This window comes from Mugil cephalus, chromosome 19 (assembly GCF_022458985.1).
Source record: "Mugil cephalus isolate CIBA_MC_2020 chromosome 19, CIBA_Mcephalus_1.1, whole genome shotgun sequence".
NCBI lineage: Eukaryota > Metazoa > Chordata > Actinopteri > Mugiliformes > Mugilidae > Mugil > Mugil cephalus.
Window position 1 is genome coordinate 19,611,633 of NC_061788.1, and position 20,988 is coordinate 19,632,620.

A 20,988-nucleotide genomic window follows, 5' to 3' on the forward strand; every position below is an offset into this window, starting at 1 on the left:
TTGGTTATTTAAAGGACACCATCTGAGGCATTTCAAGAACAAGGCAGCACAAATGAATTTGACAATGTGACAATGGGGCACATTCAGTGGCCAAAAACTGCAGATTAGTCACTGGTTTAAAAACAACTGCATATTAAACGGGCTTATCAGTTGTTTCAGGTAAAATATGAAGTATTTCATTAACACAAAGCAGAGACGGATTAGAGAGGCATAAACTGTGTCCTACAGCTGAAGTGAGAGTGACTTTACAGATACTGACCTCTAGGGGGTGCAGTTGTAGCTCTGCCACACCAGTTAAACATTCTTCTTCAAAAAGCATCACTTCCTTGACTCTCATCTAGAACCGCTGGTGTATAGTAATATTCTGATATTCCAGATCTAAACCGCTCATTGTGTTATTCTCATCTGGTTGTCTTCTTTGTTCTTGCACTTCCTCATCTTTTGCGTTTGCTTTTGTACTGTTATTATTTACTCCTGAGAGCAAATACTGTTTGTCTTCCTCTTTTTTTCCCCCTTCCTCCATAAGTCTTTGTCTATCTCTCCTTTGTCCTCAAAGTGGGCCAGAGGTCGCCATGTTGGAGGTTTGTTTGGGAACACCCGAGGGGACAGACTGCCTGCTCCTCCACTCCCAAGATGGTGATTAGAGGCCACCAGATAACAGCTCAGTCCTCTGAGACGCAACACACGACCTTTGTCACGTTTGGCTGTGAGCCAGCTGTGAGGGTGCAGAGCACAAGGTTCATTGCAGGTTTGGGGCTTCAAAGAACCAAATAATCGTTTGACTGAGACAATAATCAGCAGACTAACACCGAAAATGACAGCTCATTGCAGTCTTGCATAAAATGCCTCTTAAACATAAATACTTGGATAATAATAGTCTGTACATTTTTTTTTAAAAAAAAACTAAAATGTAATATAAGTAAAAGCAAAATGTGTCTGTATTACAGATGTCAAGATCTGACATTTTACAGGAAAGTCATCAGAGCGGCTAAAGAACCGGCCTGTGTGGTCTAGGGAGGGGGGAAGTGGTGTTTACGAAGATAAATGTAGCTCACAGCACGTCACCACATTTGATCTTGTCATGTCAAGAAGTAAAGACAGGTCCTATATATATACACACAAGGGCTGATGGGTTAATGAGACAAAGACGAAAACAACCAGAGAAACAATCACAGGCGGGAAAACACAAAGGAAGTAAAACCAACAGGAAATCATTTCAAAGTAAAACAGGAAGGACATACACGAAAACCTAAACTGAATTAAAGTTCAAAAGTAAAACTCATGGAAAAATAATAAAAAAAAGTCACAGCTCAAATAAACACACTAATATTTTATTTTAATGTTTTATGTTTCTTTTTCTCCTTTATGCGCTTTGGAAGCAGGTAAAGTTTCACCAGAAATACAATCGTGACCTCATAATGACTGAAATGAAAGTCAGCAAATCACCAAAGCTACACAAGTCAACAAGTTGTTTGTTTCTAGGTTTCTGTCACATTCATTCGATACCGATCTTTTTTTTTTTTTTCATGTGTCATGCAAAACTCCTCCAGCAGACAGCCTGCATGTAATGCACTACACAGTTAAACCTGCTTTTCTTTGCCGTTAGTCAATCAAACATCAAGTGCATTCGACAGATGAACGCCGGGGCTCTGCTTTGTGGAAATGTTTTCTGAAATATATTATGTTAATATATTAGGTTAATGCAAGAAATGAATTACCTTGAACAACGGCCTGTTCTCCCAGCTGTCAACATGACCTAAAAAGAGCATCCTGTGCTCGAGGTTGAGAAACGCTGACCCATCGCGACATTTGAATAAACATTTTCAAGGTTGTGTAATGGTTATGAATATTGTCTTATGAACTTCCTAAAAGAATACCAACGTGACTGAACATTTGGATCTTTTCAGGCACCTGTTTTACTGTTTCACTCTTGAGGGCATTTTTTTATTCGGCCTAAAATGGGGTAAGATGGGATATAAATTCCTCATTGTAACACGATAAGAATATGTTGTTTTAGCCGGTGAGTCTAAGCCGAGCTTGTTATTAGAGCGGAGAGAGACTTCACAGTGCTTCTGTTTATTCGGGTGGTGAGTGAGCAAGCTATCTTCACAATCTGTTTCAACATCAGCAACAACCACAATACTGATGAAGTCGAAGCCACAACATGATGACTCAAGACCGGGAAAGTCTTACTCTGAAAACTCTGCAGACATGAGCTAATCTGACTGAGCACACAGTTTCTAACACAATCCATCATATATTTTATATGTTTGCAGTAGCTTACACTTAGTTAAAAGTATCAATATCAGAGCGTGAAAATACTCTAAATACTCAGTCTATGACATGGTTCAAACCTGAATCTGTTTATCTCTTGAGAGTTGCAGCTGTCCCTTCACTGCTGAAATGTACTAATACCACTTGAATTGTTCCATACAATGTTTGACTTGAAACTTCGGTCTTGTGAAAACCTCATTAATAACTACGCAAAATTAAAATATCTCTAAATTGATTAAAATGAATCCCGTTCAATCAAATCAAAATGGGACATTGTTAATTGGAATTTTAATTTCCATTTAGGAAACCATTAGTATTAACTACTTTATGTATGATTTAGTCCACCTGCCGTTCTGTAGGCCTACCGCATGTCTCCAAAACAACTGTGTCTCATCAGAGAGTGGACATGGGCCTTCTGATGGTGTCCTGTGGTGTCTGGTAACAGGATGTTGTTAGTGGGGGCCTTTGGGTCCTATGGGCTGAGTCCAGGAGGCTGGTGGGGGTGCCTGATCTGGTCTAGGTGGGTGGTGCATGTCTAAGTAACATCCACATGAATTGATGCCTGGTCCAAACATTTCCCAGCAGAACACTGAATTCCTTCTCTCCTTCTCCTGTCAGCAGTTCTAATGTTGTACTTAATGGTGTCAAAACTCAGAAACCTAGGTAACCACCGGTTGGATCTTTAAGTATTCACCATACTTTGTGTAGTTGTTTAATATACCATGCGGTGGAGTTGTAAGTACTCTAAATTGTGGTGTTGTTTAAGCACAAAGTTTTATTGACATGGCTGAATTTGAGACATTCTTTCATGAGCCGTTCACTTTGTCAGCTACACAAAATCATCCTCACTGCAGCTCGGAAATGGACTTGATCTGAGTGTTGATGCAGCTGCGCTCTAACCCGGACACGGAGATGAGCCGAGAATCTGCCCTCAGCACCACTGGGGGGCCCTCAGACACCTGAAGCAAACACAGAAAGAGAGGCTGCTGAGCATCTTTAGTCACTAATATAACTTTGACCACGTTCCAGAGATCGTCTTGGAGATTGTATGTAAATTAACTGAACAGATTTCAGTTATTTTGGACAAAACACTTGATTTATTCAGGAAATACGAAGTTAAACAACGTATTGTTAAAGAAAGGCATTCAATATGCCAAGAATACTGTATATAAGATGTTAATGTTTTAACTATGTAACAGGTAGAATATTTATCATGTTCACTATCCTGGTTCAATGCTAATTAGAGTCAACCAATGAGGACAGCTTATGCAAAACATAGGACCATGAATGTCTGTATAAAAGATTTTGTGCCAGTCTATCAAGCTGATGTTGTTCTAACTCTAACTCAGGATAAGCTGTCCTGGTGGTCATGGTGGCACTTAAGAGTCAAAGGTGTCATCTGGATTCATCCTCTGGGTATCAGCATTATCTGTAATAAACTTCATGATATTCCATCCAATGGTGGAGTTATTTCATTCTGGATCAAAGCAGCGGACCAACCACAGACGAGTGGACAAATGAACAGTAACAGGGTGAAAGACACAGTTTGAGCATCCAACCTGAAGCCAGCTGCTTCTCTAGGTGTTCGATGTGCTGCAGGCGCCTGTCAATCATTCTCTCTCGAGCTAACACCTCTGAGGTCAGACTGGCGAGACGTTGGGCCTGTTTGTTGAGGAGAACCTAAAACACATTAAAAAAAACAAACAGATTTTCTTCCTCATGTCCACTGGCAAATGCAGCCAATACAAAATGCAAGGTTTTATGAAACAACATCAAGCTAATGCTCAAACGTGTGTGGACAGCACTTGATGAAGTTTGAGGGAGTCTTTTCCTGTTTTAAAATCTCACTCACCTTCATGGAGCTGAGATCACTTGGAGCTCGACCTCCCGACCTCAGCTCATTCAGACACTTCACTCTCCGGAGGACGCGGCTCATCCGCCGCTGCATGGCTTCTTGCGCTGCCTCCAAGTCTTCATACTCCTTCTGCAGGTCTCTGACCGCCCTCCACAGCCTGTCCTTCCTGGCAGAGAGCATCTGGACGTCCTTCCTCACCTGAAGAAGATCACACACTAATGCACCCAAGGACATACGCGACGGTGAAAGTGAATAAAAAGAGATGGGTGAAAAGTAAAAGAAGGGGTTAAGACAGCTTCTGAGGCAACCTTTTAACAAATCTCCACTCATAGCATCAAAGCATTAGTATATGCTACACACTGTAGTGTATTGTAAAGAGACTTTCAAATGCGGTAAATAATCAATGTGCGGATTTACAGAAGGTTAATCAGCAACTTTTCAAAAAGGAAGTGTCAAACACCCTTTTCCAGATAATATGTCATCACATACAAATTATCATTTGGCTTCTGAGTGGTGATGAGATATCATGGCAAGTTTCTGACATTGTGTAGACTCAATTCAAAATCAAATAATTAGAAAATAGTATAGCAGCTGTGTACTTTGACTATCTAAAATGCTTTGAAAGCATAAAAGTGGACCTTCCTCACCTGCCTGTGAGCCCGTCCCGTGTGCACACTCTGCTTCCGAAGGCCGTCCAGACTCCTTGTGGCCTCGCTCAGCTCTGCCGAGTCCCTCTCTCCCTGCCGCTCCAGCCGCTCCACGTTATCCTCCACGCCCTGCAGCAGGTGAGTCAGTCCCAGAGAGAGCATTCTCAACTGGGACATGGGAACCTCACCTGCCCCCCGTCCGGAGCCGTCACCCGGTGGCCGGGCGTTCTGGGCCTGACCGAGCGCCGTCACTAAAACGGACAGCGGCAGCAAAAGGCTCGCCTTCATATTCCACCAGGTAGGGACTCTCAATCCTCTTCTGCAGGTTTCAAATCGTGAACCAGATCTAGTCACATGCTAGAGTACCAACAGAGTGCTGCGCATTTCAGAGATGATTCCACATCTGCCAGGCCTCTGGAGTCCTGTTGTGTCTCAGATGTTCCCTGAGGTCTGGAGCTCAAAGTGGTGAAAGATAGAAGGATGAGAAGAGGGAGGAGAACCAAACAGAGGCAAGGGGGGAGTTCCCAAACTGACTCGTGAATTATAAAGTTCACTGGGATCTAAATTTTATATTTAAACAACAGGATCATCTAATAAATTGTGTATGAATTGATTTTCTTGTGATGAATACAGAATTTCTTTCACATGGGAACATCACTTTCATTATGCCTAATCGTTATTGATTGAATCCAACAAGAGAGGTGAACAGAATATTTCTGCAGCTAATAAATGTTAATTAAATACATGATGTGAACTGAAAGCCTTAGCGTTTCAGTAACCAGTACTTTGCTGAACTTTATTCCACTGATAAATGCATCAGTTGGATATCTATATAAAATTGAAACAAGAGAGACATCTGCTGGCTGTTTGAGGAGCTGCAGTGGGTTCCCGTCATGTTCTGGGAAGTGAAGTGAGTAAACAGGATGCCAGTTCATTCCGCCGCTTTATGCTGAGTCTATGATTAGTAACAAACCACTTTTTTAAGCGTTTGTGATATTTCCTGTGTTGAGTTTATCCCAATATAGATGTATGTTGTTCAAGACTTACCCCTTGTGTGTTATAAATGAATTCTTTGTCATCGGGCCGCGCTTGTCATCAAGCAGTACTCTAAATCATATTTTGGAGCCAGTTCTTAGTACTTCTGTTAAGTAAATGTATCAAGACAGTTTTAATCTGGAAGATGGCTGCGTTTAGGGCAACTATAACCAGACTCCCAGTGGAAGGAAACGACTGCCAAAAGACCTGCAGCTGGTGGCAGCAGTTCAGTTTTTTGTAACCTAAATAGCAATTTAGTAATCTAAATAGCAACCTGTAAGTAAGAAAAATAAGTTGATTGAACATATCTTAGAAATGGGGATTTTTGTCAGAAAATTTTTTTTTAAAAATCTTAATCTTGTAATCTAAACCAATCAGCCACAACATTAAAACCACCCACAGGAGAAGTAAAAGACATTGACCATCTTGTGACAATTCAGTGTTCTGCTTTTTGACATCATCCGTTCATGTGGTAATCAGACATGTTCCACCCACCTAGACCAGACCAGACACACCCACCCCACAGCAATGACGCTATTTGATCCCCAGCAGGATGCAGCCTGACACAGACACACACTCAAAAATGCTTTAGGAACAATTTAAAAAATATGAAGAACAACACAAGGTGTTGACATGACCATCAAATCCACTAAATATCAAACTGATCAAGTATCTGTGGGATGATCCAAAGGGGGTCCCTCCCCTAAACCGATAGGACCAAAGGCCCCCACTAACACAATAACTGTTTCAGAGGCAGGAATGTGGTCATAATGCTACGCCTCATTGGTGAATATTAATATAGGTATAAGATATATTAGATTAAGACTAGATTAGGGAATTTCCAGCCTGATTCACAAAATAATCACCCACAATACATCAACAAAACAAGTAACTCAAAGCTTGAAAAGGAGCAGCATGAAGCAATGACAAAAAATATATAATAAGCAATTGTACAATTGTATGTATTTAATAATACAATTTGTATGTAATTAGGTTTCTTTGTTTCGCTTGTTATTTTCCAGTATTTTCATCTCCAAACACCATGCCAATTAACTATTGTTGAAGTGGACTGAATTGAGAGAGCTGGGGTACAAAACATGACTTCCTGCACTGAGACTCGGCCTGAAAGAAGGGCTTTGTGCTCACAAGGGACAGACCAACAAACTGTTCTTTGAATTGTTGTGGAGTTGGGGCAGGCCCAATGCACAAACGACACTATGTCAACTCATAAAGCCTGATTTATAAACGCGGAGAAAGGCGTCAGTCTCAGCCCACTGCTTCCTCCTGGCATTCTGGACGCAGAAGAAAGCTGCAGGAGGACCGTGTCGCTGGGTCGCAGCGCGAGGGAGAGGACCGACCACCTTAAACAGTAAGTCAACATGCTTTTGCCATTTTAAGAGGCTGTTTCAATAACAACCTTTAAAGCTAACGTCACTATAGTGAACCAATTATCTATGAAGCCTCTCTTGGTCTGTCATTTTTATTAAACTATTAGAATAAAGGCTACTTGATGAAGAAAATCATAAAACTGGCACAGGGATCAAATAATGAGTAATCATAAGACAGATTGAAATGGATTGAAATATACACGTGTACAAACAAAGCAATGTTCAGATTTAGGAGCAAAGTGGAAAAACATTGTTTTATCCGTGTCCAATATTAAGTAAAATATACTGATGGGCAAATATTAGGCTATATTATCTTACTTTGGGAGATGTTTGAGAGGCAAATACATTAAGCTTAGCATAAATACTAGAACCTGCTGGATCAACAACCCACCTGATTTGATCCAAGTTGAACAAATATGCCTACTAACACCCTTAAAGCTCAATAATTAACTCAGCTTTTTACCCAGCTTTTTGAAGATGGAGTGCGGTGCTTTTAGCTATAAACAAACATCAATTAAAATACAAGTCCGTGTCACACGTGATCAAACTGGTCCAGAACAGGTAAATCTCTCTGTATTTCACTATTCAGACTTTCAAATCTTTCTGTCTGCGGCAGTTATGCCAGACTTGAAGAGGAAGCAACCGTAGTGACGTGCACTGGGAGTATGGTGGAGCTTGTGGTAGTAAAACCAGACTTATTACTGAAATGAAGGTCAGGGTGTGTGTCTTGTCCCCGCTGAAGGACAAGAGTGAACGGAGGCAATGTAGACTGTAGGTGTGCATCATACGCACAAGGTCAACTCTGTTGCTGTAATTACTGGCACAGCCAGAAGGGGGACACAAAAATCACGCAGTGCAGAGCAGTATATTAGAGAGAGCTTCTACAGTGTAACCCTATGGGGCGGATATGCTATGTTGAAATAAATCGCTTATGTTCACCATTAACGGGCCTATAAATGTAATTTCCAATGTCTGTCAATGTGTAAAAGGCCCTCATTTTAATATCCTAGCATCTACTTACCTTAAATATCTTAAATGAGCCTGAGAAATGCTTTGTAGCCCAATCACCTCATCAGTCATGGAGCTGTGTTTTCCTTCTCCTTAGTCCCCGTGTTAATCCATTGCCTTTAAAAGTTTGAAATTATTATTATTTATTGAAAAATTATAAATAATAGTAAATAGTGAAAATGAAACTAGTCTTATTGTTATTTACTATTATTATCGTAACATTAACATGCTAGCCATAATAACTTAGTACTAACCGAGGCAAAGTTAGTGTCAATTAAATTTCTCTACCTACTACCGTTCATTCATTTGTGAAGCAGTGTTGGGCGTTTTTTAGATCCAGGTACACATTAATGATGGTATGACTTTATTTTTCCTATATAAATTCTTAACAAACATCAAAGAGAGACATAGACATTTACCTCACATAACAGGGAGAAATCGGATGACATCCAGTTCTTCCTTTTAATCTTCTGCTCCCACAACTTTCTCTGTTTTTGTTCACTGGGGAAACGGTGGAGTTTGAAACTACCAGCCAGCTGGGGCCTTTCCATGTGGAGTTTGCATGTTCTCCCTGCCCTTGCGTGGGATGTCTCCATGTGCTTCCTTCCACACTTTTTTTTTTCATCAGTAATTCTGCATTAGCTGGTCTGCATCTGAGTGTGAATGGTCGTTTGCATTTCTACTTTAGCTCTTTGATAGTCGGGCCACCTGTCCAGAACCTCTTGTCTGATGACAGCTAGGACAGGCTCTAGCCCTCCACGATCCTCTAGATAATGGATGGATTTCTTTCATTTCTACTACACACAGATATCAGAGCAAACTGGTTTTGTCATCCAAAACCTGCATGATGATCTGCAGGATAAGGTACACAATCTTGGCTTGCTGTGGGGATCAGGTGATGGTAGAAATAAACCTATGTATGTATGTACAAGACAGGTCATGCCCTACATGCCGGTACGAGCATATGTCTGCAATGCACAGCAGTGCAGGTTGAAAAATAATGTTGAGCAGAATGAACCACTGTGAACCTCGTCTGTTAAGCTGAAGCTGCTAGCAGAAGTAGTGGCCACTAATCAAAGAGGGGTTCATCTTCCTTTGACATGTTGAGCAACCAGGGTACAAATAGACATTTTGACCTGAAGTGGGTACTAAAAGAAAACTGACAGAATACCAAAAATCACAGATATATCAAGATTGTCTGCAGCTGCTTTCATGTGTGTGGTTCAGACTTGGTACTGTTCCATTTTTATGGCAAAAGGTGTTTCAATTAAAAAGAAAAACCATGTGACCAGTTTTACAAAAGTAGAGGGACTGTCTCTCTTGGACGTCATTCAGTGTGTTATAACTGCTCAGATCGTGGATCTACCAGGTGTTGACAGTTTAACACGAGTAGAGTAAGAATCGTGTCACAGCAATTAGACGTTGAGTATACAATTATAAAACGTTTTGTAAGCCCTTTTGACTAACTGGTATCTTTGTGTAATCGTTGTGCGTGAGTGTGCGCGAGGGGGTTGGACTGTAACAGCATAACTTCTCAGGGAGTATGTAGGGAGGGAACATTACGGAATATGAAGAACAACTCTAAGGAGACTGACAGTAAGTGAGAAATTTTATTTTATTTTTTTCTTGAATCAAAGATTACTTTGCTTATTTCCTTTCCATTTACATGCTTTCTGGATAACTTCCTATATTCCTGCCTGATTAAAAATTCAAAATCTAATATGCAACTCTGTAAATAAATTCACCATCTCTTTTGAACTATAGCAGTCTTTGCATTCTTCTAGTGTCTGAGCACATACTGTGAGCTAAATACAGATGTACACCATGAACAAGATAATTATTTAATTTATCACACTGTGGAGAGAAATAGTACAAATGTGGCACCAATCACCCTCGGAAACCCCACAACCTGTGACAAAATCTGTCAAATTTGGGGTGGAGGCTTAGGAATACTGACAGTTTGACGACTTTTCAATCTTCTTGACGGGCTGTTTTTACAGGGACATACCAACTAGCATGCTCCCGTTGCCAGAAATCTTACACATGGTGGCAGACACAGACTGATGGCTTGTAGCTCAGACAAGTGTAATGTCGAGAAGACAGCGCGGATATGCCAGTCAAACAGGCTTTGACAAAAAGGGAGTAAAAAGGGGAACCAGAGTGAGCGATGTGAACTACTGCAGGACTGTGAGGGAACAGTCCTTTTTCCAAGCTCGGCTCCGGTGCAGCTCGCATCATTAACAGCAGCTCCGCGGTATTCATGTGTCCCAGTAATCCGTGTCAGTGTGACAGAAAGCAGCAAAATGAAATTCAGCCATGATGAGTTTTTATTGTTTGCTCCTGAGTTTTCCCACTGGAGAATGTCAGGAGTGTCTAGCATGAAAAGTGCCTTGGGCAGGTTCTGAACTGACACGAGACGTCAGTGGCTGGCAGAGTGACAACAGGGTGTGTGTATTTCACGGCTGACTATTACATATAGTGTTTTTCTTGGAGCTGCGCCTTGCTCTGTATGCTGCAGAAACTTTGGAAATTGTGTGAGATCAAAGTATGACGGTGTGACACGCGCCTGTTAATTATCAATATAGAATTAGCTGGTAGCTAATGTTCGCATGGAGTTGCTTGAAACTTAATACAGAAAACTTAAACAGAATAAAAACATACTAAACCCCATAAATTTAAACTTTAAAAACTATTAGAACAGCAAAACAAATTTTAAAAAAGAATTAATTATTATTAAAGGTGAGCTTTTGCAATCTGGGGAATTTCAACCTCTTCTTCCGCACTAATGCTTCTAATACAATCTTTTCAGTGCTCCATGAAGGCCCCACCAAGTCGAGCATGATTTGACTCTGGCTTCCCAGGGGTTTGGAGGTCAAAGGTAGGGTGGCTAAACAGCTGGTGGTGGTGGTGGGGGTCACATGCCAAGATCACGCTTGGTATGTCATGCCTCCACGGATCAAACATGTAAAAACTGAAACCCCGTCAAGCAGGAGTGAGCATGTTTTTGTAGTGTGATTCCCATTAAGTCAGCTCCAGCAGTCACATGCACTGCTCGGCACACCGCAGGACCCTGTCATAGCGCGGCGGCACGAACCTGAGCGCGCGGTTCACATTCAGCTTGAGCACTCTGAACTTGGTGTGATTTAGTAGAAGAATTTAATATGAAAATCGTTTATGAGACAGGAGAAACTGGGTTGAGTGACAGGTTTAGGAGGCAGCTGTGAAGAGCAGCCATGAACCATCCGTCATTACTGATGCTGTGCAGCCAGGGACTAACAAAACTGAGTACACAAAGATTAATTACGGTTTGCTTGCGTGCTTGGATGGGTGTGGTGCCCTGGTGCAGTTTGGATGTAGCGGGATGCGTCCTCAAAGATGCCATCATCACTATTTTATTGTTCACAGTGGACACGTACAGTACGTGTGAAAGAGGTCGCGTATCTCTCAAGAGCACCTTAGTATCTTTCGGCTGATGGTTTTGAATTTCGGGCCTTTAAACTAGCGCTCATCAGCCAGACACTCCAAATGCTCAATACCTCAAAATGTATTGGGAGAAAGCTGGGGTGGATGGATGGGTTCACAAAGTGAGGAACCCTAGATGCTTCCTAATAGCAGTAGTTTATTTTAGCCAGTAGCACAGTCCTCCAGATCGTTAGTGACATTGTTTTTCACACCGCGTTCTTTCCCTGACCAATTACTTCTACGCCCAGATCAAATTTTCATGTAATAGCACGCTAAAATGCTGAACTAAAACGGTAAATGTGTTTATACTTGTACTTGCCTCTTCATAGACGGTTTAGACGTAAACATTTATGCAGAAGCCACAGGGACAGCGCGGAGCATACACAGACTGTACGCAGATCGTAAGTAGACCCTAGCGCAGTAGCTCACATGCGCCTCTCTAGAAATGTAATTGTTGTTTCTGCGTTAAGTTGATGCAGAGGCTACGGGGACAATGCAGACACCTTCACAGAGCCTTCACAGAGCCTTCACAGAGCGTAGCGATGTAACTGACGTCCACCCCCCTTAGAAATGTAACTACGTGCCACGCATTCACTGTATATACGATGGACAAACCCACTGTGATGTCACTCACTTTATTCTGAATCTCGAAAACGAAGCCTGACATGGGCGGAGCCCGCGGCCTCTGTGTTGGAGGAGCTTTACTCAACCCGCACTCGGATATTCCAAATATGGACATGGGGGGCGTCATGTCAGATGTTGAGAACTGTCCACACAACTCTCCACTACCTGTTAGCAGAGTTTTAAACGTTAATAAAAAATAAATGAATGAGTTACAAAAAAATTGTGACAGGTCTGCTTGGTAGTAGCATGTTTCCTCTTTACTATTTCCGGCTGCTTATCCAGCTTCACAATTTTCAGATTGATTGTTTTGGACCAATACAGATGAACCACAGTGAGGAAAGGTTATATGAGGCGGTTCAGAGATACAAACATTTGTATGACTTGTCTTACAGTTGTCATTGTGACAAGTGAAGCAGTAGAAACAAAAATTTAACCATCTGGCAAAAAAAATAAAGACACAGCTCCAACTAGTGTTTGGGTGGTGTTGTTACAGAATGTGTCAGGCTGACTGATGTGAGCACAAGTATGAACAGCTCTCACACATTTGATACAGTATAATAGGTCTGTTTTGTGTTTTGCTTGCTGAGTCCTTGCGATTTGTCTTTGTGACAAAAGACAGCTGCAGTGTTTTCATCTGCAACTTTAAACAGAAGCCGAAATTTGACAAGTCGAGACGAGTTACAACTTTGCACGCGAGGGTAACTGACCTAGCCTTCTCAATAAGTTGGAGAGGATGCAAAATTTCATGTGGTGCATAAGAGCCTATTTATGGCGCTCCTTGTCCTTCTTCCTCCTGATTAATTTCTAATCCTCTTAAACCGCGATGTGAAGCCCAGAGTGCAGAGACATGTATTATAACTTCTTCTTCTTGTTTGACGGTGTAATGTAGGTGCTGCTCCGCTCGCGAGGCGAGTCGCAGCAAACAGCTGTGGTGATGAGGGAGCTCGGCAGGTGACGCTGCCTCTCTTATCTCGTGCAGCAGGAGGCCCGGTTGGATTGGTCCCAGTGATGAGAAGTGCTGCCGGTACGTGGCGGCGGTTCTCTTTGTCATCCCTCGAATAGCCCATCATGCTATTGTCACTCCGTATCTCACACGGCCAGATGTACATGTATATATTGTGGACCGAATTCCATGCTTTTCTAATGACAAATCTGCATTTAATTTCTTTAGAAGTAGTTATTTCTTTTTATACAAAAAAAGATTTTTTTTCTATAATATATATAACCTAGTGTACACCCTGAAACACTGAAATATGAAATCCAGGTCTAAATCCACCACTGTTCTATCGTAGCAAACAATGCAGGAGCCACAACAACAGACTGAGGCAGAAAGAATTTCCTCATTTTGTCGAATCAGTGAAAAACTGGGAATGTCCTCACACCTGCCATGAGCCTCGGCCACCCGGTGGAGCGAGTGGAGGGGGGCAATCATCATCAGTTACTATCAGAGGAGCCCGCTGTCATTCTATTTCAGAGCCAGACTTCCTCAGGCCTCTCTGGAGTCCCTGATATAGGCGTAGCAGTTAATGAGGGAAATACCCAAAGTTAAACCGAGCATGGGAGCCGGAGAGGGGAGAGTGGGGGAGGGAGGAGGACCGGAGAGACTGGAAACGTGAGAGAGCAGGAGAAAGGAGCGAGGTGGCTACACGGAGAAGAGGGCTTTTTTTTTTTTTTGCTGTGGCTGTGTGGGTCTCTGGCATGATGATTTGGGACTGAAAGTGAAAAAATCACATTGCCAGGGATTACTACACTGCTACGGCTACGACTACCGCCGCTGCTCCTGGAGCCGGTGGAGGGAGGACACACACACTTGTCTGCCGGTAACAGGGGAGCGTTACACTTCTTTCTGCCTGCGCTTTTAACTTCTTCACCCGATGGGAGCTGCCAGCCCGCGGACCGGTCTGACAGATGTTCTCTTCTGAGGCACGACCAGTGGATTTTGCGAAGTCTGTGTGGTGCGTGCATGCATCCTGCTCCTTCTGATCAGGTGCAGAGCTTAGCCGCCTGCTGAACAGGAACTCTTAGACGTTTGTTCACAGTGGCTAAGTTCTTCACCTGCGCAGAGATGATGGGAAGTGAGACAGGAGTTTGGACACTGCTTTGTGAAGCTTTGTAGAATTTTGCCATATCCTTAAAATAGCTTTTAAATCAGGACCAGATTCTGGGCTCAAGGTGTAAAAAGGAGGAATCTATGCTAAAAATCTTGCACCAGTTTGTGTTTTCAATCCTGTTGTTGTTAAGGCCAACGACAATCAATGTTTACTGCTTACTGTAAACAAATGAATCCATTAATCAATCAGTCTCTTAAATAAGTATTGTCTGTGTAATCCGCGCTGTAGTTTATTTCCAGTCAAGCCCACATGTGCCATCCTGCAGCCAGAAAGACTCACCAACAAATGCACCATTTGAGACATGTTAGGAAATGACTGAGCCCTCAAGCTGAGCTTTGTGTTTGCGAGCTTTACGCAAAGATTTATGTTCACCACTGGGCTGAGGCTGAGTGCTGCAGAGGATCAGACAGCAATGAGAGAGCATTGAGAGAGGGACTTTCTTTTATTTCATTGGATTTGCTGTCCGTAATGTAATATGCTTCAATCTAGCTTCGGAGTAAATCTAATCTCTTGGTAAATTTATTGTCGAGGATGTTGGAGAATTACTGAGCTTAACTTCAGACCGTATGGAGAGGATAAGGCTGTTTTTTGTTGTTGTTGTTGTTTTTACTAACACCTTTACTAGATTTATCCTACACATTAGGGCATTTTGTTGAGAAAATACACGATAATATATATTTATCAACTACTGCTGAAATGAGAAACTCAGTTAAAATAAATAATGAATATATAACAAATGAAAGACGGAGATGGAGTATAGACCTTTCTCATGAGATTTTGACTTGTCACAATAGGAAAACCACGGGTGGAATTAATTATGACTCAGCTCCAGTACATCATGACAAAATCCAGCATGCACAAAAGCAGGACCTCCTCTAAGTGGAATGCAGCCATCATTAATACTCCTGTGCAGTCCCTATGGTGAAAAGTCTGCCATGAGAAAAAACTCAACCGTGTTTAGGAAGATTTTATTATTTATTTTTATGTACAGCAGATCCAATAGGGATGTAGAAGCACTACAGATATGATTTTTAAATTTTTTTTATTTTTTTTAAATTAACATTTCTCTCATGGATTTTCCACGGAACCACCCCTCACAACACAGCCTTCATGTTACTCCGAGGAAACATCTGGCCTTTTGTGCCTTCTGAGCTGACAACAGTTCGATCAAACACACTGGCTCAGTTCAGCAGGAACAAGAGTCTAGTCAACGTGCAGCATTCATATCAAGAACACCAAGCAAATGATCTGTGCTGAAAGCCCGAGCAGGAAGTAAACGCGCAAAAAAAGAGAGTTGGACCTATAATGGCATGAGAGAAAGATACATATATGTCATATATTTTAGTATTTTATAGATGGATGGTGTTATTTTGTGTAAGCGTGTGTGTTTCTTTACAAATGCAAATAACTACTCTCCATATGTGGGGGAAAAAAAAGGTATTTAAGAATAGCATCATCCAGTGTTGACAGCGGGGAACTACATCTGCTCAGTCACATTGACGCTGGAAAGAAATGATTATTTTCTTTGAATGAACAAATAAATGCTCATAATAAAGGTTGATATGAATGCATCTTCATAAATGGGTTTCTGTACATTATTTGGCTGTCATGGGCACTTACTAATTATTGGTTACTGTCGACAGGGTCAAACGCGAGCAAGAAACAAGACATGATGCAGCAAGATTGAAGACTCGTTTGTTTAAATGAGCAATTAGCTCATTTGATTATTAGTTAAATGAATTACTATAGGAGCATTTAAGCTTTAGGGAGAATATTTGCTGAAAATGATAAAGGATTTGATGATGCATTAAAAAGGCCTACTGTTATATCAGTAATGGACGTTGTTCGGAAAAGCAGTAACCAAACCAAACTTTGAAAACAAGCTGTAGAATGGAGGAAACTGGTGTTATTAATGAGATTTCGACATGTCAAATGTCAGCAGTCCTTACTTCCTCCCACCTCCCTCTCACCCGATGACAGCTGGGGTAGGCTCCTAGTGAGGATAAGCAGTAGTAGAAGATGAGATGAGATATAAGTAACATCTAGTAAAATTACACAATGGAAAAAAAAATGCATAAAAGTGCAAAAAAAAAAAATGGACAGAATTAGCAAATGAACAAATATATCATTCAAGCAGAAGATGCTGCGCAAGAAACAGGTTTTAACCTCCACACCTTGCTCATCCTGGACAAACTGGAAAAAGGAAGCTGATTTTACTAAATGATATTGAAGGCGTAAAACATACCAGTAAAACCAACATCGCAAACATGCAGCAGGTGGCAGCAATGCGCCAAATAATGCAACGTTCGGCCGGTGTGGCCCACGAAGAAGAAGATAACGCGCAAAGAAGAAAATAAACCAGCTCCAGAGCAGTTTACAGAGAGTAAAGTGAGATTTCTGTATGTTGACGCTATGATAGACTGTGATTAGACTGTTAAGCTGCAAAATGTTCAGCCTGGAGACGTTTGAGAGTCAGATAGGTGCCGTCATGGATACTCTGGTGGAAGCGGCGGTCCTGGAGCTCGGCAGACTTCTGAACGAGTGCTCGGCTACGGACAAGGCCGCTCAGCACCGCTCTGCTGCGGCTGAAGCGGAGGAGAGCGGGGCTACTTCACTGGAGGACAAACAGCAGCAGTTTAATAAAGTTTTAACGGTACACGAAAGAGCTCTCTAAAGTTAGCTAAACGAAGACCGAGATAGACACAATAGATGGCATTAAAAACGGCATTGTAAAGTAGGCAATACGCCTCAGTTATGACTATTTAAACGAGTTAGACGTCAGTTAACCGGAGTTTACTTTGGAGAGTTTGTTAGCTTGAACCACACTACCCACAACCCCCGTCTGTTGTTGCCATGGTGACGACACTAGCAAACATACAGAGGCTGAAGTGTACGTGTTTTAGTTTAAAGATGTGTTTTCTCATTGTTATAAATATGAATATAAATGTGTGATTTCTGTTGGTCTGAAAAGCTATTTGCTAGTTCAAAATAAATAAATATTTAATTAAAGATGTTGTATTATAACTGTGAGATATTGGGGGTGTTGGCTCATATCAGTATCATATACAAATATCGACATTGGTAAAAATTGACTGTGTTACAACAAGCCTTTACTCTGAGTAATCTTTATTTAATTCGCACCATGTCAAGGTTATTCGTTATTTTCGTTGTTTATTTTTCCCATATCCAGCCATCTGTCCAAACCACAAAGACTGAAAATGACACATCACATCTTTCTTTCTCATGAATGTACAGAACCAGTTTGTGTCCCACATGAAAGCTTGGGGCAAAGATGCAGTGGAGAAAATCTCCCTGATGTTGAAAGTGTCCCTGTGCGGGGCTGAAGATGTTTCTGCTGCAGAGCAAAAGTCTGGGCTGCATGACAGGACAAAACTGACGAGCAAGAGAGTGAAAGCAATAAATGTGGCCGGGACCAAAAAAAGCAAGTAGCCTTTATTTTTTTATAATCATGCATTTGAATTTCTCTGTGTATTAAACCAAGCCTTTGGCTTATTTTTTGCAGAAGGAGCCAGACGTTCTTGCCGTGAGAGGATGGATATCCAGGGAGGAGTCAAATCAGTAAGAAGGCAGATGAATGATTGCAAAGGTACGTATGCTGTGTCATATGATTCTGTGCCAACCAAAAGGCTTACTTCTCTCATTAAAATTTTCAGGCTATTAAGTTTTTGTTCTAATTTAATCATTTAGAACACAACAATGCATTGCGTCACTGAGGATTATGTAATGTTTTATGTTTTCAGAGGAGCAGCAGACTGAACAACCAACAGCAGCTGACTCAGAATCAGTGACAAAACCAGGTAAGTACTTCACTTACTCGCACAGCACATTTAAGTTGCAAATGAGTGAATTACATACATTGATGGTCTCTTCTGGGAAACCTGGATTTTGGCATTTATGTGGATGTTATTTTGTTATGTGTAACCACTTGAACACCACCACAGAATAAGCACTTCCTCTCTGTGGTAATGGCAAGGTAACGTTCCTTGCATCTTGGCGCCAGGTGTTTCCATCTAAACAGGGTACATGTACCTCATGCGATTCATCAAAGCAGCCATCAGCCAGTTCTGATGCTCACATGTCCATTGTAGGAGCTTTCAGCAGTGGACCACCTGACTGGTCTACATCTGTGCAGACCCGTACACATTCTCCATTCTCCAATCTGAACCCTTGTGCCCTATGAGAATTATTGAGCCCCGGTCACCCAAGTCCTTCCACCGCTTTTCCTTCCTTGGACCACTTTTGACACAGTAAACCCGTAAAAGATGCAATTCTGGAAATTCTCTGACGCAGTTGTCAAGCCATCACAACTTTGCCCTTATCAGAGTTGCTTTCATTCTTCCACTTGTCTATTTTTCCTCCTCCTTATACATCAGTTTGAGGTAAAAATCTTGCCTAATTTCTGCCTAAAATATAAGTATTATTCACTCAACTAGTGATTAGGATCTCTTTTACGAGAGACACCAAGACAAATGGCTTGGTACAGTAGTTAACAGACGTGTCATATCCAGTGTGATCCATTATTGAAAAAATGCCGATAAAAGTAAGACATGATGGGATGAATTGAATTTCCTAGTTTTATCTTATTGATTCTTATTCTTGAAAGAAGACATGTTTGATGTGTGGCTGTTAACTCAGTTTCAAGCTGTGTTGTTTTTCTCAGGTGATACAGCCTCACGTGAGGAGAGTAACTCTGGACTCTGTTCAGAACCTAAAGCCGCGTTAACAGCTCCTGAGCCAGTCCCGGATGTCAGCAAGGAAGCTGTCCAAGAGGACGCAGACTGTCACATCGTCTCATCGAAGAAGACTGCTAGGGCTTTCAAGTGTCCCTCTTGTGAAAAAACATTTGCTCAGAAGTGCTTGATGGACAGACACTACCTGACTCACTCCAAACCTCACATTTGCTCCGAGTGTGGCAAAGGTTTCGCTGCACGTTGGGGACTCATGGCACATTCAAGGCGACACACCGGAGAGAAGCTTTACAAATGCTGCGAGTGTGGAACGGAGTTCGCTTACAAGTCCACCTTCCGCAGGCACATGCGTCACCACAGCCTGAAGAAGCCAGTCACCCACACGTGCATGCTGTGTGAGAGTCAGTTTACAGGGACACTGGCGCTTCAGAGGCACAGGTGCCCTGCGCTAAGGAAGACGTTCGTTTGCTCACTTTGCCCAGAGACTTTTGAGTGCAGGCAGAGCTTGGCTGATCACGAGAACCGCCATTCGGGAGACAGAGATTTCGTGTGCGAGGTGTGCGGCGAGACGTTCTTGTCGTCCGCGTCCCTGGCCACTCACCGGGTCACGCACATGCAAAAGGAAAACTGCTGCGACATGCTCGGCCTCGGCTGCAGCGTCATGAGCGTCCTCAAGATTCACCTGAGCAAACACACCGGGGAGAAGCTCTTCACCTGCGAGGTCTGCGGCAAGGGCTGCAGTCACCGGAGCGCTCTGAAGCACCACATGCTGACGCACACGGGGGAGAGGTCCTACATCTGCGAGACGTGCGGCAAGCGCTGCGGCCACGCCAGCGCGCTGCAGAACCACATGAGGATCCACACCGGGAAGAAAGCGGGAGAGCAGCCGTGCTGCGAGCAGTGCGGCAAAACGTTCAGCTGCATGGTCAACCTCAAGTACCACATGAGCACCCACACGGGGGAGAAGCCGTACGCCTGCGATCAGTGCGATAAAAAGTTCAGGAACCCCAGCAATCTGAAGTTGCACATGGCCGTCCACTCGGGGGAGAAGATGTACGGCTGCAACATCTGCGGCAGAAGGTTCACTCAGTCCAGCAGCCTGAAGCTGCACAGGCTGATCCACACGGGAGAGAGGCCGTATCGCTGCGATGTGTGCGGGAAAGAATTCATATACAGCAGCGTCTTTAAGAAGCATCAGAGAGATCACGTGGCAGAGGAGGCGGGAGACGGACAGTCAGAAAATACTGCAGTGACAGTCTGAAATGTTCAACAGCTGTATCCTGTCCTAGGTATCGATAGCAATGACTTATGTATACACATCTGAAATACTCGGGGGGCCTTTTTCGAGGCCAAGAGCTGCTGAAACAAGTTCCACTCTTTCTCGACGTTGAGGATTTGATGCTGTTAGTTAGTGGCTCACAGCGAGTGTCAAACGTGCTGAATATGGTTGAAGTTAAGGAGCGTCTTCCTCCATCTACTGCCATCAGGTTGGAGTCCTCGCAAGCTGTGACATTAAGCCAGCGTAATTCAGAGATTTTGAAAATTCCTACAGAATATTAATAAAACCAACCTATTTGTTTTAACTTTGATTTCTTAAAAGTCGAGCCTTTTCTTTTAATCGATTTTGTTCACTGCCGTCTTCATTAGAAGCCGCCGACTCTTTGTTCTCTGTTTATAAGCGCCGCTGATTCTCTGTTTAAAATGTTTTTTTTTTTTTCGCTCGAATTGCACAAATTACTTACATGTGGGTAATTTCCTTTGCTATTAAACAAAGGAAGGGAATAATTGGGTAAATGAAGTCAATAAAGAAGCAGATAACCTAAGCTAATTAACACAATCATGCCGAGACCTTTTGTTAAAAAGGTTGGAGTAGAA

At 42.4% G+C, this 20,988-nt stretch overlaps 2 protein-coding genes across 3 annotated transcripts; one reads left to right on the top strand and one right to left on the bottom strand.

Moving 5' to 3' along the window:
- Positions 1 to 1,310: 1,310 nt before the first annotated feature.
- LOC124996714 lies at positions 1,311 to 5,233 on the bottom strand. Its single transcript, XM_047569990.1, has 4 exons — positions 4,777 to 5,233; positions 4,127 to 4,327; positions 3,834 to 3,954; positions 1,311 to 3,233 (listed from the first exon to the last, which is right to left on the bottom strand). The coding sequence occupies exons 1-4, from the start codon at positions 5,062 to 5,064 to the stop codon at positions 3,226 to 3,228; spliced, it is 618 nt and encodes a 205-aa protein (XP_047425946.1). The 5' UTR covers positions 5,065 to 5,233; the 3' UTR covers positions 1,311 to 3,225.
- A 1,824-nt stretch (positions 5,234 to 7,057) lies between these two features.
- LOC124996179 (oocyte zinc finger protein XlCOF6-like) lies at positions 7,058 to 20,702 on the top strand. 2 transcript variants are annotated; one of them, XM_047568956.1, is made up of 5 exons: positions 7,058 to 7,180; positions 17,660 to 17,846; positions 17,928 to 18,011; positions 18,166 to 18,222; positions 19,086 to 20,702. In XM_047568956.1, the coding sequence occupies exons 2-5, from the start codon at positions 17,678 to 17,680 to the stop codon at positions 20,372 to 20,374; spliced, it is 1,599 nt and encodes a 532-aa protein (XP_047424912.1). In that variant the 5' UTR covers positions 7,058 to 7,180; positions 17,660 to 17,677; the 3' UTR covers positions 20,375 to 20,702. The 2 variants fall into 2 exon arrangements, with proteins under 2 accessions (XP_047424912.1, XP_047424911.1); XM_047568955.1 differs by lacking the exon at positions 7,058 to 7,180 and adding an exon at positions 14,447 to 17,057.
- The last annotated feature ends 286 nt before the right edge of the window (positions 20,703 to 20,988 follow it).